The following is a 26,286-nucleotide window of genomic DNA, read 5'->3' as shown; positions in this document are numbered from 1 at the left end:
CTGGGTCATTACTTGATTTGCTTGCCAAAAATGAATATGATCACATAGCTACTCTCATAGAGAGTGGAACTGATGACTTTTTTTTTCAGCCCAAATGTTAATATTCAGCCTTGTTGTTGCTTCCCATTGTTTGTCATTTTGTATGGTCACCTCTGAGCCCTCATATGCTGCAGATTCATGGACTTTAGGCCTAAGGTCCAGACTTATCTGTAGCACCGAAAGGATGGTAGGATAAAATAATTATAAATACATGCGTATGGGCTTATTTATATAAGGTTTTGGGGCACTAATTCTTCATGGTCTCAACCCACTCCTGAGCTCTCAGATTGCTTGAGCAGAATCAATAAAGTAAACCTTCCACATGGAGTCTTATGTTGCTAGACTAGAACACAGAACTTTTTCTTCCTGCATGCAGTAAAATAGTTGTTGCTTTAGATTTTCTTTCTTTAGTCAAGAGGAAACATCAGAGAGTTCCTTTTCTTGGAGTCTACATTAATTTCCTCCTCTAAATATTTAATTTCCTCCTTCATCTGATAAAGCGTTTCCTCTGATTTAGTATTAACTAGGATTAATATGAAGCTCCATGTTGCTGCATACATATATCCTATTTAATAAGTCCTTTAATAAATATTTGAAGAATAATCACAGTGGGTACTCCATAGTTCAGTTAAATTGGTGTGAAGATGGCTGGGGAGATTAATTTGTAAAGATTCTTCAGAGAAGAGAGCTTGAGATCACCAGTGATAATAATTTTTATTTCTGTATGCTCCCTGGGAATAAATGAATGTAAATTAAATTTTAAGAAAGCATTTTATATTGCTTCCTGAAGATTGTTTTTAACCTCAGTAATTTTATTTTATTTTTTTAAAAATGTAGAGATTGCCCTGTCAAATAAAGAAACTCAAAGTTCGGGTGTTCCAATAAGCTCTTCCTTCTTAGACTATGCCAGTGGTGGCGAACCTATGGCACGGGTACCAGAGGTGGCACTCAGAGCCCTCTCTGTGGGCACGCGCGCCGTTGCCCCAGTCCTAGGCCTTCAGCTGGGTTTTATAAAACCTTTTCGCTTTAGGCCTCCGACTCTGTGTGCAAAAAAAAAGGTTCAATCAGTTTATTTCAACTTTTTGTGGGAAAAAAAAGATCTTGCAAAGTTGGAATTGATTGATTGAACTTTTTAGTCCCACCCAATCTGCCGTTACCACCGCAGCCACACCCAGCCAGTGGGCCACGCCCACCCAATGGGCCACACCCAGTCGGCACTCGACAGATGCATAAGTGGATTTTGGATTGCAGTTTGGGCACTCAGTCTCTAAAAGGTTCCCCATCACTGGACTATGCTGCCTCTTTTTCCTACATTGCTACCAAGGTTTATCTTCTAGTTTTTATTAGCTAGAGATGTATATCGTCTTATAAATTTTACTGTTCTGTGCAAAGACTAGAATCATTGAATCCTTTATTAAAGTTTGTTGAAGGACACTGTTTAATGCATGAAAACTGGGCAGTGTCAGGCAGATCACAGTTGATTTAGTTAACTTGGCTAAATTTATAAAACATAATGGAAATTTATTTCCTTAAAGCTTTGGCAGAAGGGTAGAGAGAAAGACAAATATGCAAGTCAGACATTTGCTGCACAAATGATGGCTTATTGCAACACTGAAACTAGCCATACTGTGCACCATCAAAACCACAGCATCAGGAAATTGGAGTGTGAGAGGTTGTCATCCTATTTTTCAGTAATTGAATTTGAGCTAAGCTCATCCCAGGAAAAAGCCTCTTAGTGAATTATTTATTCAGTGCTTCTGAGTGTAAATGTGATGCTTGTTACTCCTGCTTGTAACTCAGGCACAAGAGGCTGTAGAGAAACCCAACTTCCAAAAATTATCCCATGCTTAGTATTCCCAGTGAATGTTCATCTACAAAGCAGAGATTTAGTATGCCTTTCATCATTTGTTATACCTGGTAAAATTGCCAAAGATGTTTAGATACACAGCACCATGGCAGATTCTCTGCCTGTCAATGGAACAAGATTTAAGGGTAAGATGTTAATTTTCTCTTAATCTTGTTTGTTTGTTTGTTTAAGCTTAATTTGAAATGTTGACATATAACTTTTGCGGGTAGGATTTTCAAAAAGTTGGTTCAATGGAAAGAATATGCTTCTATAATAGACATTTTAGATATAAAATAAAAATGAATAAATATAAATTAAATACATAAATGAAAATAAAATAAGTAAAATAATTGCAGACATACTTATTTTAAATTTGAAAATACCTATGCAGATGTAAAATTGTTCCTTTCAATTTCAAAAGAAATAAATGAAAAAAAAAAAAACGAGGGGAGGAATTGTGTAGCAGCATATCTGAATATTGGACACTTGCACATTGCAATTGAGAGCTAAGCATCAGATTAACTACATCCTCAGGTTTATTAAGTTATTCCTAGGAATGCATTTTCACTTATCTGGAACAAAGTTATTTTATTCTATCATGGCCACTGAGAATCTAACTCCTCCTCTGCTTTGTATAACTTCACCCCATTCAATCTGTACCAACCTATTCAAAGTCCTGTCTTTGGTTCACAAGGGCCAGAAGCTTGTTCTCCCAAAAGAAGCACACTCTCTTAATCTTTTGTGAACAACATACCAATAGTGAGCAAGGCTGGAATTGGTGGATAAACAGGACCAGTGCCAGCACTGAGCGGGTCCAGAGTCACTTTGCAGGTCTTTTCTCCCTTATTTATAGCCACATTCTTCTCTCTCTCTCACATACATACATACATACACACACACACACACACACACACACACACACACACACACACACACACACACAATATATAGCAATCTCAGCACCATCCATGTACTTATCTTTATAAACTCATCTATTGATCTTCACACATAAGCAAGTGCATATATACCATTCATCCATTATTCATTTTCTGTATTTAGCTGATTCATTCTTCCATTCTTTTGATAAATCTATTCTCTTCCAAATGGATACATAACTTGAATATAGTTGAAAATCAAATTCTCCCCAGAATATTATTCATCCTGATTCTTCATCTTAATATATTTTCCCCATGTTTATTTTGTATCCGTCATCTCACCTATTGGCTCATATACAACTCCCTGCTCTTTTTCTTTTAGCTTTCTAGAAAGGAAGGACACAGCCATTTAATTCATTACTTTATCAATTTCTTGCTCTGCTGCTTCTCTAAAACACTGTTTTGGATGAGGAAACAATGGAGATAGCTCTATGCAAATGCTGGCTGAAGAGGTGGATCTTGTAAAAAAGTCTTCTGAGCCACCATTTTAAGGCTTAGGCTATGTTGAGGGAGATGTTGGATATAACCCACTGCACTAAACAAAGATATTTTTGTTTTTAGGTTATCATATTAAATAAACCCAGCTTTTGGGGATTATAACCATGGCTTATATCTTAATATGATTTCCTATTCCATTATTAAAAACCATTATTAAATAAACCATAGAGTGTGATATGATGTGTGAACCTGTTAAACCAGATTGGATTCTCTGCAAGGAAGACCTCCAGTTACAAAGGAGATGTAACTTCCTTTATCAAGATGACAATATGCTACTTGCTGTGGCTGGGTGCATTGTATCATCATATTCCAGTCCTAGTTTGGTACTTGAAATAATAAAGTAACTTCTGAATATGCACAGAAACCTCTTCTAGTTACTAGACCTACTGAGAAAGAGATGAAGTAAAGCAATATACAGCCATTTCTGTCTTAAAAGCAAGAATATTACTTCACAAAGTTTTGAAGATGTTCTCTGTCCTGCAACTGTTATTGGACACCCATTTGAAGATCTGCACCATTCTTGAACTTCACATAGTGGCTCTTAACCACATCCCCATTTTTTTCCTAGTGGTGTTCTCTGTGGCTAGCACATCCATGTTCTTCCTTTCCTCCTACTGCAGTCAAACTCCAGTCTGAAGTAATCAAAGAGAAGGGAACCTCTTATAGCTGGTTGATTTTGAATAGAATGAAGAGGATGCGGAAGCCAAACAGCAGTATAGATTATGGAATGGGATGCAGAAAAACAAATAGGGCCAAAGAGAAAAGCAAGAAGCATTCTGCAAGATAGGGGTTGGGGGGAAGAGAAATGGGAAGAGCATGCTTTGCCAAGTGCCACTGTATAAGCTGAAGGGTTCTGCCTATTAAAATGCACAAGAAAGTGAAATTAATGCTATATACTAAGATAAACATTTGACTAATCTGTTCTGGCTTATCATACAAATCAGAGATAAACACACATAGAAATGGATGTTGTTCTTAACCTGGGGATTACTTGTGTGTTTAATATATTGTGAAAGTTCACTGAATTCAAGATACAGTACCTTACAAGATTACTAAATCACACACATACACACACACACACACACATTTGTCTCTAAGCTGCTTGATGAATGAATTCCAGCCTATTAATAAACAGGAATGTGCAAAATATATAGAGAAAATCAGTTCTGTATGTGTCTATTCATATAATTAATATAGTAAGGGAAATACCAAATACCATCATTGTCTGGCTTTTAGTTATAGTGTTTTCTTTAAGTATCTTCTTGAAAGGAGCAATGAATTACTCTTTTGAATGCCTCTATCTGGAAGGATGGTTCTCTCTTTTTTAAAGTAGAACATAATAGTTAAATATATAAAACAAGGGATTATTTGGATCTGTGAAACCTCTTTTTCTTGCAGTAGGCTTGTTACCTGGAATTCTCTGAAGTGGGAATTTAATTCCATCAAATCATATTAGTAGCTGAGCATTAAATAAAATGTCAGTGTCTGTAGCAAAGAGTTCAAATGTTTCAAAATTTCTGTCAATGTATTAAACAGCTATAAATATTAGAAGCATATAATTTATGGCTGATAAATATATTAACCATATACACAGGTAGATTTCACAATTTATAGAAAAAAACTTGCTGTATGATACATGATTCACTGGATATTAGATCAATAGCTGCAGATAAAATATTGCAACAATACTGTCCAAAGTTTCCATGAGGAAGCAATCTTGACTAATTAATCCCAGAATTGGTCACTGGTTTTGAACTGATACATCTTCTTCTTCTTCTTCTTCTTCTTTTTGCTAGTTTAAAACAAAACAAGCTACATCTGCCCTCAGATATTTGAATGCTACCACGAGGAATCCAAATGCTCTAAATTTAATTTAGGGTTGGTTTGTTTTTTAAATGCTTTGGAATAGCAAAAATAGCATGACATCTGGGCAAAAGGTCTATCTCAAGTATGCAACAGACACTATATAACAGGTAAACGAGCTTCCTAGGCCTTACATGCAGTGGTGGGATTCAGCCGGTTCGCACCAGTTTGGCAGAACTGGTAGCTAATTTTTTGTTGCCCAGGCGCAGAATGGATTTCCGGAAGCGGCATCCACACAGAGAACCAGTTGTTCACATATTTGAATCCCACCACTGCTTACATGCATATTTTACACCCATAAACCACCCATGAAATAGTAGAAATGTAAAACAGTTCTTCAGCTTGAGGAAAAATATGAATTTCGGTTCTTCAGATTGAAGAGTTATATAAAGGCTCTCCAAATAGGTTGATACTATTATAAAATAAAAATATCCTGCCTCTCTGAAAAGCTAAACTTAAAATTCACAGATGAGGGGCATGAGGCCTCAGAACCACAAGCATCTCAGCCTTGGAGTTCTGCCCATAGAGAAGTGGCAAATTTGGATCACATGGTTTTACATGCTATTGAAATAGGAAGTTGTAGAGTAAAGTCTTAAGAAAGGGGTAGCCCCACTTAAAAAAACTCTGAAATCCCAAGAACGAAAATATAGCAAATCCTGGTTTCACCAACTTTACGCTGACACCCTGTTTGCTGTGGCCTTTGCCCTCATCCGACTAAAAATGAGAAAACTTAAGAGAAAAAGAAAGTTTTTAGAAATGGGATGGGATACCCATTTTTGCCTCAAGTCTCTCCCTCCCTTTTGAAAAAAAGATTTAACTTTTTTCTGGAAACACAAAGGCTTCGGGGAAACTTTTCTATTAGAATAATGAATGTAATGTTATATAGTGTGCATATATGCTTCATTCATCCAACATATTTTCTGTTAATTAGAAGATTTACTTAAAATGTTGAGGCACTACAGATTTTCTCCAAAAACCAAGAAAAGAAAGTCCTTAAAAAAAAGTACAATTTTTCCCAGGTTCATTTTTTTCTTTATTTTACATCACTATTTTTCTTTATTTTAATGATATGCAAATAATTTATGGAAATGTTTCATTATACATAGTGGAGAAGCAACGGATGGAAACTGATCAAGGACAGAAGCAACTTAGAACTAAGGAGAAACTTCCTGACAGTTAGAACAATTAACCAGTGGAACAACTTGCCTCCAGAAGCGGTAAATGCTCCAACACTGGAAGTTTTTAAGAAGAGACTGGACAGCCATTTGTCTGAAATGGTGTAGGGTTCCTGCCTGAGCAGGGGGTTGGACTCGATGACCTCCAAGGTCCCTTCCAACTTTATTATTATCATCATCGCACAGTCAGCCAGATGTTCAGACTGGATTTGGCATTTTGTCTACCTATCGAGTCCTTACCCAGGACCTGGGATAGGCAGATGTGGATGTTTGATGGTATTACAGGTATCGTCGCAGGATGGAAGCAGTTCCTAATAAGGCCGCCTTTTGCAATTGACTAATAGCGAATTTGTCAATGCCAATGGTGTTCAAGTGGTGCTCCAGTTGTTTTGGGATTGCACCCAAGGAGCCTATGACTATTGGTACTACCCTTGCTTGCTTTTGCCACAGTCTTTCTATTTCTATTTGTAGGTCTTTGTATTTTGTTATCTTCTCCAGTTCTTTCTCTTCTATTCTGCTATCTCCAGGCACTGCCACGTCCACTATCCAGACTTTTTTGTCTTTCTTATCGACAATTGTTAAGTCTGGGGTGTTATGTTGCAGGTGCTTGTCTGTTTGAATTCTGAAGTCCCAGAGCAGTTTAATTTTATCATTTTCTATGACTTTCTCTATTTTATGATCCCACCAGTTTTTGCTTACAGGCAAATGATATTTTTTGCAGATCTTCCAATGCACCATTGTTGCTACTTTGTCATGCCGCTGCTTGTAATCAGTTTGTGCAATCTTCTTGCAACAGCTTACCAAGTGGTCCACTGTTTCTTCAGCTTCTTTGCATAGGCGGCACTTACTGTCTGTTGCTGTCTTCTCAATTTTGACTTTGTATGCATTTGTCCTTAAGGCTTGGTCTTGTGCAGCCAGAATTAGTCCCTCGGTCTCTTTCTTCAATTTTCCTGCTCTTAGCCATTGCCAGGTTTTATTATTATCTGCTTTCCCAGCTATTTTTTTAATGTATTGGCCATGTAGTGCTTTGTCTTCCCATGCCTCTATTCTGTTCTTCATTTGGTCTTTCTTGTAGGCCAGTTTGGTCTCTCCAGTAGTTAGTAAGCCTTCCTGATATACTAATTTCAGTGCATCTTCATCATTGTTCTTCAGATATTCTTCCAAAGCCATTTTTTCTTCTTCAACCATCTGATGTACTTGTAGCATTCCACGCCCACCTATTTGCCTTGGTAGATAAAGTCTATCAATGTCACTGCGTGGATGAAGGGCGTGATTCATTGTCATTATTTTTCTGGTCTGCCTATCCATTGCTTTTAGTTCTGCTTGAGTCCAGTCCACTATTCCAGCTGTGTACCTAATGACTGGGATTGCCCAGGTGTTGATTGCCTTTATGGTATTTCCTCCATTGAGTTTGGATTTTAAGATCTTCTTCACTCTCTTGATGTATTCACCTCTAATCTTTTTCTTGACTTCAGTGTGCTTGATGTTGTCAGCTTGAAGGATACCCAAGTATTTGTAGTATTCTTCCTCATCCAGACTCTTAATGTTATTTTCGTGGGGCATCTTGATTCCTTCAGTTTTCATTATTTTTCCTTGTTTGATAGTAAGTGTGGCACATTTGTCCAAGCCAAACTCCATTACAATATCTTGGCTATATATACGGACAGTGTTGAGCAGCGATTCTATTTCAGATGATGTTTTTCCATACAGCTTCAGATCATCCATGTAAAGGAGGTGGGATAGTCTGGCAGATGTTTTTGATGTTTGATAGCCATGTCCTGAGTTATTCAGTATTGTTGACAGAGGAAACAGTGCAATAACAAATAGTAATGGTGATAATGAATCTCCTTGAAATATTCCTCTCTTGATATTAACCTCTCCCAGTCTCTCACCATTGATCTGCAACTGTGTCTTCCATTGTGCCATCGATTTTGCACAAATTTTCTGATGTTTCTACTTACTCCTGTTATTTCTAGGCACTTATTATCCAATCATGTGGCAGAGAGTCAAATGCCTTTTTGTAGTCAATCCATGCTACATTCAGGTTGGTCTTCCTTCTCTTGCAGTTTTCCAAGATCATTTTGTCTATTAGGAGTTGATCTTTTGTTCCTCTGCTATTGGGGCGGTTTCCTTTCTGCTCAGGTGGAAAGAGATTGTTTTCAACTAGATGCTGTTGTACTGCATCAGCTACCACACCAGTTAGTAATTTGAATGTTGTTGGCAAGCAGGTAATTGGCCTGTAGTTACCTGGTGTTGCCCCTTTTGCTGGATTTTTCATTATTAGGTAGGTTTTCCCAGTTGTTAGCCACTTTTCAATTTCTCCTCCTTGTAGTATATTGTTGAATTGCTTGGCAATGAGTGGGTGTATAACAGTTAGATGTTTCAACCAAAACCCATGCAGTTCATCTTCACCTGGTGCTGACCAATTTTTGATTTTCTTTGCTCTTTTTTCTACCATTTTTGTTGTTATTACTAGTTCTTTCATTTCAACTTCTGTTTTATTTGCATCCACCTCTTTTAACCAAGCTGCATCCTTGTTGTATTTCTTTGGGTTATCCCATATCTGCTTCCAGAACTGCACTGTTTCTTCCTTGTCAGGTACTGACTGATTCCTTGCAGTTTCTCCATTGATGGATTGGTAGAAACGTTTCTGATTGGATTGAAATTGGAGGTTCTGCCTATAGTTTGCAATTCGAGCTTCATATCTACTGATTTTCCTGGCTATAGCTGTTATTTGTTGCTTTATTATTTCCAGTGCTTCCTTGATCTTCCTTGTTTCTAAGTGGTATTTCTTGATTAGGTATTCTTTGGTCTTCTTGTTCTTCAGCTTCTTTTCTTTCATCTGTTCTAGCTTGCTTGCATGTGATCTTAACTTGCTGATCTTATTTTCTAGTCTAACCTTCCATTTTTGTGGTGCACTGTTTGTTTGTTTTTCTTTTTTGTTGATTTTGCATCCCAGGTATTCTGTTATAACTGCAGCTGTGCTGTACATTAGTTGGTTTGTTTCTTGCAGTGAATTGGTGCTTATACTTGCTATTGCAGTATTTGCATCTTTTAATGCTTGTGCTAGCTGTTTCTTTGGAACAAGCTTCAATGCAGGCAGCCTTATTCTGTTGTTTTTGTGCTGTTCTAGATGCTCAATTATTCTTTGTTTCAATTCTTTTATTTCTTTAGTTAGAGGGTTTTGTTCTTCCTGAGGAAGAGGTGCCTGGTTTCCAAATGAGAACAGTTGTATATCTCTACTGGATTCTTTCACTGCCAACTCCCCCTGGTTTGCCTCTACATTCTGAATTACTTCTTGTAAGGCTTTGATTTCTTTGCCCTGGGTAAACCTTTATTATTATTATTATTATTATTATTATTATTATTATTATTATTATTATTATTATTATTATTATCATCATCATCATTTTATGATACAGATTCTTCCCTCCTTTTATTTTTTATAAAATTTTAACTATTTTTTTAAATAAATAATGGGATTATGTACTACTGATATATATTTTAAGGAAAGGAATCTGGCATATTTCTATCGTTGCATACTTCAGTGGGTTTGCTGCATGATAAACACATGAAATCTTTGAGACCAGAAACATTTGTTTTAGTTTATAAAATTAGATTATAGGCACAGTTTTAGAATTTCTTTGTTGTTATGTGTGTTTCTAGTAAACTAACCAAAGAAAAATCTAGTTGTACAGTTTTTTTATGTCATTAAAATTCCCATCCTAAAAATTAACTTCAGTTATTTAATTTATTGAACATATGAACTCTTTTATCCTTCCTTTAATTTTACAAAGGCAATGATGAGATTTTTACTTTTTCTGTTCATACAGTCTGTCTGTCTGTCTGTCTGTTTATCTATCTATCTATCTATCTATCTATCTATCTATCTATCTATCTATCTATCTATTTCTATCGTGCCTGCATCATTTTTATAAATAATTCAAGGTGGCAAACTTAACTAATTCTCTTTCGTCCTCTTATTTTTCCCACAAGAACAAGTGAGGTGAGTTGGGCTAAGAGAGAGCATGCAAGGCTGGCCCAAAGTCATTACATATGGTAGAAAGATGTGCTGGTGAATTATGGGATGTTTGTGTTATATAAATTATGGATGAGAGATCCAGTACAGCAGATTTGATTTTACACTCAGTAGGAAACTGAAATGCTATTAACATAATTTAATTATGTTAACAAATAGGGTTCTTTTTCCCTCGTGGTGAAACAGTTAACAACTAAATTATTTCTCTTCCTAGTCTCATTTAAGATATTCACCTTTAGAAGTGGTTAAATGACCCTGTAAGATTTCAATAACAGTATAGTATCATTGTTTAAGATGTTGCACTAAGATTGCAAAGATGGGGCGTTCAGGTTTGTGTCCCAGTTGTTGAAAGTTAACTGGGTAACTTTGGTTCAGTCATTCTTTCCCTCTAGTCCAGAATTCCCCAACCTTTCCAGTTTTGTGGACGGGCAGGGTATGTGAGAGGGAATGGGTCCATGTGGCGGTGGGCATGTGCACATGATCAACTCCATTTTGCAAGAGCAGTGGGCATTGTTGCTCACGCGAGTAGGGATGCGTGCACACACACGCATGCTCGCCTGCCACTTCGGCCCAGTTCCGAATGGCTCAAGGCCCGGTAGTGGGCCATGGCCCAGGGTTGGGGACCCCTGCCTTAGTCTATCTCACAGGGTGTATTTCGCAGAGAGATCCATATGGTGATGCTTTGAGCTCTTATCAAAAAAGGTGGATATTGAATTAAATAAGTTGGAGTACTTTTCATTTGCTATGTAATTTAAGATTATTTTGTAGTCTATACATCCAACATCCTCATCTAAATAATTGGTCAAATGCAGATTGCAAGATTATTGTAGGTGTTGCACTTTTCCTGTCCTGTTGACTTTTCATTATTTCGTGACCAGTTGTGAACTGAGGGCATATACCGGTCCAGTATCTATTTTTTAAAAATATAAAATATGCTGCACTTCAATGGTTAGATGGTCTAGACATCGGTATTTGAACATAGATCTTTTTAACATTTATATTTTATTGTGTTTCACTAATCTAGGCAAAATGTTAATATGTATTGCTAGTCCATGTATGATATGCCGTACGTTAAATAAATTTGTTATTTCAACAAAGTATTTGAAAATAATATAGACTTATTTTTAATCTATGGATACTGAGCTGTCCCTTTCAAACCTTAAGAGCCAACATGTTAATATAGTCACTTGTGCAAATACTAGAGGGCAAACAAAAGAATATACATGTCTATGTAATGATTACATTCAACAGTAGCAGCAACCAAATTGGTTAAAAGAAAATTAACTGTCCTATATCCAGTGATAGCAGAAGTGTGTACAAAAGAATATTATCTTAAAATACAATAAAAACTGAAGAGTACAATTCAGAAGGCGATAAAGCGGACAGATTTGTTTTGCACCAAACAACCATTTTAGTCTGACCTCAATGTAGTGTGATCACTAAACTGAGCATCACTATAGAAATCTCTCTCCTGTGTGGTGTTATATATGAAACATAGTTTTGAGGACAGTCTGTCCAGCTGATAACAGTTTTATAAGTTTCCAGAGGTTAATCATCCTAATAGCTCTCTATCTTTATGTAACACAATTAAAAACAATTGAAAATGCTTTTTACCTTTATTTTTCCTAAGTGCTTCAAGATTACTGCTTTGACCATGATTTGTCCCCCAACATCTCCTAAACACTGAAAAGACAAGGAAAAAGTTTATTGTCATCTATAAGAAATATATTTCTTATAGATGACAACAAATTTTTTCCTTGTCTTTTCAGTGCTTACATAAAGATACTGATTATTGGATGATAAAGCAGACATTAATGCATGCATAGCTTTCCCACATTGCACTGGACAGAGGCAGATCTCTCTCTCCCCACCAGCTTATAAATTAGCTCCTCAGCTGACCTATAGAAAGCTATTAAGGGTCACAGCTTGTTTTCTATACAAAGGGAACTCTCAGCCTGATGTTTAGGAGATATTTGGGGAAACAACAGGCATCTGCAAATTCCACTAGCCTGGGAAAAGAACAGCCAGCTCACCAGTTTACAGAAACGCTGTTAGTAACAAAAGATAAATTGGACTCTGAAGGGGAAATAATCCATTACAGAATTACTGTAATCTTATCCCACTTTCTTTCAGAAGATCTGGTTAAAGGAAACTCTGTGAGAATCTTGTTGACAGCTGAATCAGCTACCAAAAGCTTGATAACTGCTAGGTAACTGCTAGTACCTTGATTTGGGTCCTGAAGCCTACTAGCAACCATTGTAGCACTTAGAAGGTGAATATTAAACTGTCAGCAAGTGGGCTGTGCCACCTGCAACTTTCATACTGTCTTCAAGACAATTTTACAGAAAACCAGTTATAATAATTGGAGAGATGAAAAGGGCATGGTTAATTAAGAACAGGGCCAGATTAAAACCAACTAATATCCTAAACACAATCCAACAATGATATCCTTCAGTGGAGTTACCTAGGGATACTTACAATCCAGATTCAAAGTTCTGACAAAGTTCTTCCCCTCTGAGGTCACATGACTGCATTTTGAATGCTCAGCAACTGACCTCATTTGCAGCGTCCCACAATTACATGTGTGTTTTATGATGATTTTGCCAAAGTCTGGCATTTACTTGTGGGTTGTTGTTGCTGGTTTTTTTTTTTTTTTTTTGGACAAAACCAGCCCATAGTAATCCATGAGTTGGCTTTATGACCATTCCTTTCCAATGCGATTATGGTGTTGTCATCAACTGCATCAGGAGACCATGAGGCAACTAAGCTAGGGAATGCTGATCTAAAAATTAAGAACCCAGAAACAATGTAAATTAGTATGTTTACACCAGTCTTCAGCTTGATGAGTGGCCCTGATGGGCATTGCAGGTCCACTCATTAAGACAACACCCAGAGGTGGAAAGCTGCAGGGTTCTGAGTGATGTAATTTATGATAGTCCAACAATCTTGGAGGGCACTAGGTTGAGAAGGTGGAATTAAATTATATGGGGATTGCTTTGATGATGCAAACGTTGCAAACAATCTTAAGCAATGTAAAATATAATGATGTATGTAGATTGCCCCTCTATACATGGGACAAAAGAGCAGCAATGAAGCCCAGCTCTGAAGGAAAAGAGAAGAGAAGGCAGAAAACTGGATAGCAGAAATAAATGAATTACTTGTGGAAGAGCTGTAGTGAATAGACAACTCTCTGCTCCCTCCCACGGCCATTGTAGCAATTAACATTTTAGTGGGAGAAACTCTCATTGGCTCTAAATGAACGTTTTGATTTTTATGTTAATTTAATATTAATGGACAAATAATAATGATTATGTAGGGCATGAAAATTACACCCAGTAATTTAGTGCTTTAAGTTTTGTTTGCCAAAATGTCCTCTTGTCATTATTTAGGACATATAAATACTCAAGAAAACTGTTAATACAATCAGAAAGTCAGTCATGGCAATATGGAAAAGGAAAAGCGAATATAAAATTTATTAATTTATTTTATTTATTTATGAGACTTATATACCGCTTTAAGTGCAAGCACTCTCTAAGCGGTGTACACCAGTAAGCAATGTATATATATATATATATATATATATATATATCTATATATATATATATATATATATATATATATATATATATATATATATATATTTACATTGCCCCCAACAATCTGGGTCCTCATTTTACCTACCCCAGAAGGATGGAAGGCTGAGTCAACCTTGAGCCGGTGAGATTTGAACCGCTGACCTGCTGAACACAGTCAGCTAAAGTGGCCTGCAGTACTGCACTCTAACTGCTGCGCCACCTCGGCTCATCAAAATTAAGTTAATTGTGCATTTCAATCCTTTTTTAAAAGATGTATTCAATTATAGGAGTAATCATAAAAAATCTTGTAATACTTAATACGTAAGTATTCTTAAGTAATATGAAAGAAGGATTTTCTTTTTTTGTTTTGTTTCAATGTAAATTTTATATTAGTGTAAATAGTTATCTGGAGATTATTTATATTAATCACGTATGACAAGGGTGTCATTTCACAATTTACAAACTACTCTAATGAAGGATTAGTGCGTTAAAAAGCACCATATGGAGTTCTGGACATAATTTTACATATTTTAAAGTTATGTAGATTAACGTTATTCCACAAGCATAGACAAAAAGCCTAGAAGAGTATGTGTTGGTGTCATTGATCTTGCAGCTTTGTCCTTTCAAACCTTAACGTTTAAGCTTTTTAGTACTTTTGTTTCTTTTTTATGCTTTGGCTACAAGTGGAAAGGTTATGTTGCTTCACACAGCAGCAGTGGTGTCCCCCATGAGACGCATAAAATAATGGCAGTGTCACAGTGGTTCAGGCTAAACATTCCCACTGTGCAGCACTATAGAAGTAGCTGACATTTGCTTTCTAATATCCCCATTGTATGAATGGGTTGAGAGTGGGGAGAAAGCTTCTGCTCATTTGCTCTTATGCCCTTTTGATAAACCAGCTTACTGACATCACAGTCCCTAAAGAGGCAGGGAAGGAATTTGATTTTGATGGGCTGGAAAAAAAGAAGCTTTTGTAGGGGGTACCTCTGCCTCAAAGATTAAATGAGAAATAAGGTAGACTCTTTTTTTTTCCTCCTTCAAGGAATTATTAAAATCAAAAACAGGGTGTTGGAGTTTTGTAGAGTTTGTGTCTTCTCTGTTGCAAATTTAGCTTAGTGTGTGGGACATGTAATGTTTTTTGTTTTTTTTTCAATTTAACCACTTATAGAATTTCCCCCGGAGCTTCCTCAAAATAGCAATAAGTGGCATATCATGAGTGAAGAAAATATTCCACATCAGCACAATATAGGCCATAGTGTGTGTGTGTGTGTGTGTGTGTGTGTGTGTGTGTGTGTGTTTAAAAATGTTTGTCCCCTAAATGGTTACAGATCTGTTCCTGAACATCTTACAAAGACCTTGTTCTTTTGCTGCAATGCAGCATAATATGCTTCAGATTAACTATGGAATCATGTGACGTTTTCTGCCTTTTCAAATTACATAAAACAAATGCATCTATATTTGTTTGAAATTCCTTGTGTAAAGCTAGCTGCTTAATTTTCACATTCATCTCTTTATATGTTTTCCCACACTTTGTTGCCTTATTGTACTGTACTATTTAAAACAGTCTCCTTTCTAACCAGCTGTTGATTTAATAAGTTAAATGCAATAAGTCTCTTCTTTTGTCTTTTAGTGTTTTTATTCATAAGCAACAGTTATCTTGAGTTTTGTATTACCATGGTCTGGATATGAACATTTTTAACTGTGCTTAAGCAGCAAGTATCTGTGTATAGGACTGAAGAGTAACCTAATTGTCTAACCTAATTGTTTTAACTAGAATAACATTGCATTTGTGTATTATTTTGTGGAAGTGGTTTGTATTTCATTAAAATTATCCAGTCTTTCTTTGTTTTCCTATGCTGATGACTTTGCAGTTGTGCATTTGGAGTAAAACAAAATCCTGATTTCAAATTATGCTAACAATAACAATAATAGAAGGGATCTTTGAGGTCTTCTAGTCCAACCCTCTGTTCAGGCAGGAAACCCTATACCATTTCAGACAAATGGTTGTCCAGTCTCTTCTTAAAAACCTCCAGTGGTGGAGCATTCACAACTTCTGGAGGCAGGTTGTTCCACTGATTAATTGTTCTAACTGTCAGGAAATTTCTCCTTAGTTCTAGATGCTTCTCTCTTTGATTAGTTTCCATCCATTGCTTCTTGCCCTGCCTTCAGGAGCTTTGGGGAATAGCTTGATTCCCTCTTCTTTGTGCCAATCCCTGAGATATTAGAACACTGCTATCATGTCACCCCTCCTCCTTCTCTTCATTAAACTAGACATACCAAATTGCAGCAACTGTTCTGTTGTTGTTATTAATGTGATTTTCAAATTATCAGGCTTTTGATAGAGTAGTGTTTTAGGTTGTTATTGTATCCTTATCCTTGTCTTTTCTATCTGAAGCAATGTTAATGAAAAGATGTTGATCAGCTAAATAGCCTCATATTGCAAATATGTGTATAGAGCTTCGCTAGTAACTTATTTCAACAGGAAATGGTAATCCATGAGTGTTTATGGGAAAATAAAGGAATGGCTTAAGCAGAAGAAGGAACGCCTTTTTTATTAGAATTCTTTTCATTCATTTTGCTCACCCAAGGATGGAAGTTTCTTAGTCATGCCTCCATGGCGAGGAAAATGGATAGCTAACTGTTAAGCTATATAGTGAGAAAGCGTTGTCAATCACCCACAGTTTATAATGCTACTTGATCTTGCATGGTGTGTCATACAAGTAGTCCTTGACTTACAACAGTTCATTTAGTGACTGTTTGAAGTTACAATGTCACTAAAAAGTCACTTATGACCGTTTTTCACACTTATGACCGTAGCAGCATCCGCATGGTCACATGATCAAAATTTCGATGTTTGACAACTGGTTCATATTTATGATGGTTGCAGTGTCCTGGGATCATGTGATCACCTTTTGCGACCTTCTGACCAGCAAAATCAACGGAGAAGCCAGATTCACTTAACAACTTCCTTAACAATTGCAGTGATTCGCTTAACAAAAGTGGCAAGAAAGGTCATAAAATGGGGCAAAATTCACTTAAAAACTGTCTCACTAAGCAACAGAAACTTTGGGCTCAATTGTGGTTGTAAGACAAGGACTATCTGTATACTATAGCCCAGATATGCCAGAAGTATATTGCCAGCATCCTATTACAGCATTATTTGCAAGAAGAAAATTTAGTTTCCCCTTTATGAACTGGTTTCTATCATCTGAATGATCCCCATTTCTGTTGGACTAAATAATACAAGTTAGGATTTAAAGAGAGTTGTAACATATTCTTTGTTATTGTTATTGACTTTTGTTATTCTGATTTATCAACAGCAGCACTAAGCCCATCACCCATATTGACAAAAAAATTGAAAACTATGGTGATATCCAGAAGAATACTGAAATGAGCTGTACCATTTTCTTTAAAATAGTCAAAAAGAAAAGTGGTAATCCCACAGGTCACATGTAAGTTCTTTGACAGAGTAATTTCTGAGACCAAGATATTTCTTTTCACTCACAATAGATATACTCTTTGTCAACTTCTGAAACGAACATGGCTGAAGCCATCTTTGTCATTCTCAGTTGCCACACAGGTGGGGAGGAAGAGGGGAAAGAAACCTAAAGGATTGCTAGACTAAATACAGAGTGCTCTGGTGGGAACCAAGGTCATTCTCACAGGTGCTAGATGGTGGAGAGAAGAAGTGTCACGGAGCTTGCCAATTGCCCTCATTGGGTAGTATGATCAGTAGCATAGTAGGGGGAGGGAAGTGTTACATTTAGTTACATTGAATTCCTGGGGGTGTGTGAGTTTAGAGTTGATTTCACTTTTGACCATGCCGATATTATGTATCCAATAAAGATATTCTTTGAGGAAACTTCAAGCTTCAGAGTTCTGATTTGTTTGGGTCCATTAGTCAGAACCATGACACTCTTATTTTACTGATGTTTAAAATGAGGCTAGGTGGTGGCCTTTTGAAAACTTGTTAAGGGGTGAATTTTCCAGAACACTTTGAGGACATGATTATTCACCATCACTATTCTGTTGTGTTCTCTTACTGATATTGCTAGTTTAAACTTTATCAACTATTTATCTTTTGGTTATGAGTTAAATTTATATTATTTTATTTTATTTTTATTACTATAGATGTTTGTTTGAATTTGTATTTTATGCTGTTGGGGCTTTGAGTTATTTGGCAACCTACAGATTTAATAAATAATATAACATAAATCATGTGAGGTGACTTCATATGATCATGGCACAGAAGAGTTAAAAGGGATTTCAGAAATCATCTGGTCCTACACCCTGTAGTACATCTCGTGTAAACACGTGTTTAATTACAAGGACTATTATAATGCTAATAATGGCATGCATTTCAGCAGTTATGTAATGTCATATCGCATGCCCCGATTGTAAGTAATTGGAAATATATGTGAGACAGTTATGTCATGAGCATGCTATTTGTAATTTTTTTGATCTTGATTTTTTGAGCTTACATCATTACTTTTGAAACTTTTGCCTTTTGTGTGCTAAAAATAGAAATTGTGAAAAAACTGACATCAGATTTTAATAAGCAAATGAAATCAATCATTTCAGTAAACAAGGTTAGATAGCAACATCTGCTGTTCTTTAGTAGGTCATTTTATGCTGAAACTATGATAATGATATAGATTGTATTTTCTCTGTGCTTAGGAAATGTCCTATTTTCCCTGCCTTCAGGAGAGTCTACGCTACTGAAAATAAGTTTTAGAAATTATTAATTTTGAGAACAAAAATTAAATACAGAGCATTATATGTGTTCATAATTTCATTTCTTCAAATATTATGGCCTCCCAATATGCAAGCCTATGTTTGGATTCCAGTAACATTTTGGGTTGGATACAATTAGAGGAGAGGGAGACTGTATTATAGAATTATCCAGCATCTTTCGCCAATCTTTTATATAAAATTTCCTTCCTTCCATCTTCTTCTGATTAATCATCACCTAAGTATGTATGACCTAAAATAAGTTTTCCCGTAAACCAGACATTGGCAGAGCAGCATTGTGACCCACTTTAAAATAATGTTAAGAATTACTTTGACAGTTGCCATTAACTTTTTAGATTGCTTAATCTCATTATGTGTTTCCATAAGTCATTTGGGTAAAACAGTCCAATTTTCTGAAATTTTTATTTTCTGAGAATTGCCAAGCCAGTCTTCATCCATTACTTGAAGGCAAATTTTGAAGGGAAATTGTAAACAAAATGCTAATTAGGACAAAATGCTAATTAACCTTAACTTTCTTTGTTCATTATGCCTTGTCTCCTCTGATATAATTCAAATGATATAGAGTTCCTGGAAACTATAATGGCTTGGCTTGCATGGAAAATGAACATGCTAAGGCTTTTTTTTAATGCAAGCATTAAAGCAGAATGAAATATAATAACTGTTATTAGGTGTGTTTATTTACAACAGGAAACAGATTTTGTGAGATGATTGACATACATCAGCGAGCCCTCATCAATTAATAATATGTGCCTAATAATTCTCTGTCTAATTTTTTCAGTTGCTTCTCCTGTTGTATGTGGTGAGTGATCACTCCATGTAGAGTATTAGTTAATGGATTCTGGAATCTAGCTGTTCATGGATTTCTTGAAGGCACAGTTTTTTAATGTTTTAACTTGCACAATAAATAATTTTGAAATTAAAGTAAAGTATATGTGAACCAAAGCGGAACCTATTTTTATGAAACTATATCAAACAGAAAGATATTTGAAAAAAACGTAGAGAGTAATTTTAGACAGTAATTCCATAATCAAACAATTGTCAGATGCTCTCCATTAACTTTTGCAGTGATATATTCCACCTGTTACTCCCTCCTTCCCCCACAGCTTGCAGTTTGTTTGTTCTTGTCTTAAATTGGTAGAATATTTAACTCTGCATAAACAATAGTCTGAAGGCATTGTATTGCCTGGAGACTGAACTGGTGTTTCAGGATCTCTACAGATATGTCAGAACTGTGAATGTTTACATGAAAGCAAGTTTGTCTGCAATACTACATACCCAGGAAATGTTAGCAAGGGTATTAAGAGGAGTATTACATATTTTTAAATGCTGCCATTGTATATCAAAAATATATACACATTTTTTAAGAATATGAAATTGTATTCCCCGTGATATGCAATTGCTTGGTGGCAGAGATGTGGAGTTTAATATTGTAAATATTAAAATATTAAATAATATTTTAATAATAAAATATTATTTAAATGGCAGAGGCTTGCAGTTTTATACCACAAATACTGAATTAGCTATTAAGGGTTATTCTTTCAAATCACAAATGCTAACATTAAGAAGCAGGAAGCTTTGAAACTTTGCCTCATGCTCTGTAGAAGCAATCAAAGGAACTGTAATTGAGTTAATGAACAAAAATAAATACTTCTTATTTTTTAATTTAAAATTGCATATTTAGTATTAAATATCTATTATATTAGTCAATTAGTATTTGAAATATTTAATAAGCTATAGAAATTTTTGTAATTATTTTCATTGTAGTCCAGTCAAAAACTTTAAGAAAATTATTTCAAGTAAACCACTAGTTCAGTGGTTCTCAACCTGTGGGTCGGGACCCCATTTGGGGTCGAACGACCATTTCACGGGGGTCGCCAAACAACGCAGTCCGCCATTTTTTTCCCCTTTTCCTTAGCTGTGCTACTCCCTTTTATTCTATTGGCTTTTGAAAGCCAATAGAATAGACTCTCTTGAATAGAGTCTAATTCTATTGGCTTTCAAAAGCCAATAGGAATTGTCCAGGCTGTCTCTGCCCTGCTGAGCCCGCCAAAAGTCCCATTCTGCAAACGGTGCTGCACCAGTTGAGTAGTCCTTGACTTACGACCGGTTGAGTAGTCCTCAACTTACGACCGGTTGGGGGTCGCGGCATTAAAAAGGTTGAGAACCACTGCACTAGTTCCTCATAAAGAAGATCAAAGCTCTAATCAGCTTGTGATTGAAGAGGAGTTCCTTTACCACAAGGCCTAATTCCTTTAATTTGTTGACAACATACATTCAGTCAGAAATGCAAAATCAAGAACAAAATACTGTTGAAAAAATTGGTCTGTGAGCAAGAAAACGTTGCACTTCAGGAGAGGCTAGTAGATGTTATGGTAACAAGGAGAGCATGGAATCTGCCCCACAATTATGTACTGTAAGGAAACAAATGGTTCCTGCTCTAAACCAAGAAAGTACCCTGAATATCTTACTCTCCTTAAATATCTTCTTGAAACCAAGGGGTTTATTTCAAAGTGTTTTTCTTGACTGCTTGTTCCTTTATTGTTGATGATTGATCTTAAAAGGCAGAAGCTACCTACCGTTCTGGAGAGGGAGTGTGAGGGAATGTTGTGGGCCGAATTTGCAGGAGGGAGGGGGTGCATTCCAGAGGAACAAAAGGCATCTCCTTTTGTAAGTTCTATCCTCCCTCAAAAAGTGTCCTCCTTCATGTCCTCCTTTCTGATATTTGAAGACTAATCTGCAGGGGGGTTTTTTCCCTCATAGAACACTCAGAACGGCGTTCTGGCATCTTTTTTGATGTTTTTTTTTTTTCAACTTTTGCATGAGCTGTGCTACTCACACTATTGGCTTTCGAAAGCCAATAGGAATTGCTGCTGAGCGCCAAAACACCCAGCTGGCAAACTTTGCACATGCAAGTTGTCTGTATTATTGTTGCAATGAATAAAATGTTTCTTTTATTTACAATATTTTTTTCTTCAATTTATTTGTGTCCTCCTTTTTCACTGTAAAAAAGTTGGTCACCTTATTTTGTAAGAGAAAGAGGATGAAGACAGTCCCCACCATAACAGGTATATACACGTCATGTAGGTAGTAGAGTGCTTCAGCTTGGCAAGATTATGTCAATAGGTGTGGAATAAAAAAAGAAATCTAGTTGGAAGTATTACCACGTGTCTTTCTTGGTTTGGGGGTCCTAACAGATAGGGGAAAACTGCAGAGCATGGTTTCTGGAATTCTATCCAGCATTTTTCACAGCAGCTTCTCTCTGGGTCCTGTGAGTAAGGAGAGGAATAGAATAGAGTGATGAACCGCATTTCAAACCGTTACTGCTCCCATTGGAATACATTGGAGAAAATGTTCTAGAATTCCTGTCTTTGCAACTACTGGCCTGATCTAGCCCATTTTCAGACTCAGACTTTCTTTTGCTGATTTCTCTCCCCCAGCAGAATTAGTCTCACTCTGTTCAGTTTTTTGGAACTCAGATCTACAAAGTTACTTGTACATAACTTGTTTCCAACATTCCTATGGATTTGAAAGAATAAAGACCTTTTATCAGTCATTAGAGCGTATCAGTCATTAGAGCTTATCTTAGAAATTTAAATTTTAATATTGGTGATTTAACATGAAACTGAAGCAATGAAAACCACATTAAAAAGTTTTTAAGATTTATGTTTCTTGGCAAATGTCTTCCTTGTTCCACAGTTCAAGCTAGTTTTGAATTACAGAAAGAAGGAAAAAAAATAATGTGTGCATAGTCTCTGTTTGGGAGATATGTGTATTGATGTGGAGATGTATTGTCTGTTCCACTGAAGATGTTTGACTCCAACATTCCTGAACCTGATATCCTCTGTATGTGTTGGAATTACATCGCTCAAAATTTCTAACCAGCCTCAACATTTCCAGAAGGCATCAATTTAAGGAAGACTGTTTGAGTATGAAATCTTCAAATAAATGTAGATTGTCTTTTCAATTCTTAATTAAATGCAAAGTCCAGATAATACATACACATGCAAGTTTTGGGTGAAAAAACAAGCAATTGCAAATTACAATTAGTAGCTATAAGAAGGAGCATAGATGGCAGATACCTAGAATGGTGATTATTTTGTTGAATTTCTGTTGTGGCGTTTCCAATAATTACAATGAAGCTTTATTTGTCACATGAAAAAAGTATTAGATCAAGTTTGTTTTTTCATATGACATAGAAATACATTTGGTATCATATACTAGAAAAAAAAATGTTTACACAGGTTCCAGTGACTGATTTCTGTTCCTCTGTTTTCATTTTAGAAATCAGCTACATGCTGTGGAGATGACATAAAGTTAAGAGAAGAGAAAGACCACTGTAGTGCCAATTTTTTGGAGTCCGCTAGTAGTTACACAACAGAACAAGACAAAATGGAAATCGAAGCCCTTGTTTCAGAACATAGAGACATAGAGACATGTACAACTGACAATCAAAGTCACTTACTTCCAACTATTGCCAGTCGCAATGGATTGAAAGACCGACATGAGTCTTTGGACAGTGAAGTTGCTAAAGAGATCAGATATCTTGATGAGGTGCTAGAAGCAAATTGCTGTGATTCTGCTCCTGATAACCCTTTTAATGGGATGACTCCCTCTTCTCCTGAGAGAAGTGTGCCTGTTGTTGTGGGTGGTTCTAGTCCATCTGTTCATATTACCAATGATTTCTCAGTACTCAGTGAGCATAATGGCGTTAAAGTTAGAGGACAAACACCTCCAGCCCTTGAGCACAGTGGAATTAATACAGCATCTGGGAAGCTAAAACCAAATGGCCATTTTGTAGAGGTATTGCAAGAGGAGCCCTGTGACACTTTGAAAGTGCCAGTCAGTCCATGCTCTTCCACAAGCTCAAGGTCTTCCAAGGATGGAGAGTTAACATTAGCTACCATTAAGAAAGAAGCCAAGTTTGAGCTGAGAGCATTTCAGGAAGATAAAAAGCCATGTAAACTTTTTGAGGAAGAGGATCCAAGAGAGAATTACAGAGTGCGTAAAGTGAGGCCTTCTGATGAAATAATAGAACTGGAAAAGGAGAGACGAGAGCTCATCAGAAGCCAGGCTGTCAAGAAAAATCCAGAAATAGCTGCAAAGTGGTGGAATCCACCCCAAGAGAAAACATTAGAGGAACAGCTGGATGAAGAACACTTGGAGTCTCACAAGAAGTACAAAGAACGCAAACAGAAGCAACAACAACAACCACCATCAATGCCTGTAAAGCATGCCTCCTATTCCTGTGCACCATCAGATTCAGCCCATAAAAATCAAAAAGTTGATATTGTCACAGAACAAATAGATTTTTCAGCTGCTCGGAAACAATTTCAGTTAATGGAAAATTCAGATCAGCAAAATCATCCAGCTGCACTGAAGCGAACAGGGACCCCTAAAATGTTCACTATCCAGCCATTCTATAAACCAATAGGTCCATCCCAAATGGACCGGCGAACAATCTCTGTTACAAAACCTGTGACTGTATATGGACAAGTTAGTAATAATGATGTAGCTACTACAAATACCGAGAAGCTGACCTGCATCTCAGATGACAGCATTAGTCAGAATCTCTCTGATGGTCCTACAGGACTGACTCCTTATGGCGACTCTACAAAGTGTGTTCAGGCCATCAAGATATGGTCAGATGATGATGAATTCACAAGTGCCAAAGCAGTCCTCACGGTGGTAAAGGATGATGAACACAGTGTATTAGATCAGTTCTCAAAATCAATCAGTATTTCTTCTCCTCCAGAAGAACTAGACTCTGGTTTAGATGAATTATCTGTCAGATCACAGGATACAACTGTTTTGGAAACTCTTTCCAATGACTTTAGCATGGACAATATCAGCGACAGTGGTGCCTCTAATGAAACAATGAATCCCCTTCAGGAAAATTCCCTTACTGATTTCTCCTTGCCCCAGACTCCACAAGCTAACACACCTGAGTGTCGAGATCTTCCAAAGTCACTCAGTGACCATGGCTTTTATTCTCCTTCTTCACCATTAGTCAACTCTGTGTTCACTGAAGAGCAGTTGGAATATCAGGCTGATATCCTGGTTCAAAATGCTATTCAACAAGCCATGGCTGAACAGGCTAATAAAATGAATCATCAGCAAGCAAATGTTATCATGGGCCAAACTAATGGGCAGGAACAAGAGGAGCTGGACAGGGCACCATATTCTGAGAACCAGCATGGTTCAACGTTTCAACCATCTCAAGTGTCATCTCCTATGCAAGAGAAACGTGATACAGCACCAAAGATATCTTCGGCTCAAGATTCTGCACTCAGGGAAAAGCAACCATCTCCTGTTGCTTATACCACCCAAGTGGAAGAAATCAAGCCAGAAGTCAGCTATTTTAGCAAATATTCAGAAGCAGCTGAGCTTAGAAGCACAGCTTCCATTCTGGCTATGCAAGAAACAGAGGTGGCAGTAGGGCCTTTTAAATTAAGGTCAAAAAAGCAGAGGACTTTGTCCATGATAGAAGAAGAAATACGTGCAGCCCAACAGAGAGAGGAGGAACTAAAAAGACAAAGACAAGATATGCAGCTAACACTGAACCCTGTCATAAAGAGTGCGCTTCCACCATCCACCCGAACTGCATCTTACAAAACGGCACCAGGTAAGAATGTGGTATTGAATGTTTTCTTAGCCAAATAGATAGTTGTTTTTAGATTATTTGGGTACAAATCCTCAGTGTTCCAGAACTTCTTTAATAAGTATTAATAAATGGCTTATTGGATCAGATTGATGGTAGCACCATATTTCCATAATGTTCATCAGCTGGGCATGAAAAAAACTGACCTAATCTCCAGGGCAGGATAGGACAGGACAGGAGAGGACAGAATTCTGTATTGGCCAAGTGTGATTGGGCACACAAGGAATTTGTCTCCGGTGCATAAGCTCTCAGTGTACATACATAGGTCTTAGATCATAAATCATGGTTATAATCATTACTCATAAGATACAAACAACAAGTGATAACTCATAAGATACCACTAGGAGAAGATTGTAGGAAAAATGAGAAAAGATGAGAAATGAGAAGATGGGAAGGATGAGAAGATGAAAAGGATAATAGCAATACAGCCCTACTACATGGTTAAATATTTTTAGGCTTAAGACAGTGCTGTGGAATTAGGTATTCAGTAGAGTGATGGCACAGAGGAAAAAACCTATCTTTGGGTCTAGCTCAGTGGTTCTCAACCTGTGGGTCGGGACCCCATTTGGGGTCGAACGACCATTTCACGCGGGTCGCCAAACAACGCAGTCCACCATTTTTTCCCCCTTTTCCTTAGCTGTGCTACTCCCTTTTATTCTATTGGCTTTTGAAAGCCAATAGAATAGACTCTCTTGAATAGAGTCTAATTCTATTGGCTTTCAAAAGCCAATAGGAATTGTCCAGGCTGTCTCTGCCCTGCTGAGCCCGCCAAAAGTCCCATTCTGCAAACGGTGCTGCACCAGTTAAGTAGTCCTCGACTTACGACCGGTTGAGTAGTCCTCGACTTACGACCGGTTGAGTAGTCCTCGACTTACGACCAGTTGGAGGTCACGGCATTAAAAAGGT

The 26,286-nt window shown here is 36.9% G+C and overlaps 1 protein-coding gene across 8 annotated transcripts in view; it reads left to right on the top strand.

Moving 5' to 3' along the window:
* Positions 1-26,286, top strand: part of PALM2AKAP2 (PALM2 and AKAP2 fusion) — a 260,194-nt gene that overhangs the window by 208,934 nt on the left and 24,974 nt on the right. For all 8 annotated transcript variants that reach the window (XM_039334431.1, XM_039334428.1, XM_039334430.1 and 5 more), the window contains one exon: positions 23,004-25,344. In XM_039334431.1, the coding sequence (XP_039190365.1) occupies positions 23,004-25,344 (2,341 nt within the window). The remainder of the gene's footprint in view (positions 1-23,003; positions 25,345-26,286) is intronic.

Source organism: Crotalus tigris, unplaced genomic scaffold (assembly GCF_016545835.1).
Source record: "Crotalus tigris isolate CLP2741 ecotype Arizona unplaced genomic scaffold, ASM1654583v1 scf7180000017630.2799268, whole genome shotgun sequence".
NCBI lineage: Eukaryota > Metazoa > Chordata > Lepidosauria > Squamata > Viperidae > Crotalus > Crotalus tigris.
Note: the sequence above shows the minus strand (reverse complement) of the source record. Positions and strands in the feature narration are given on the sequence as shown.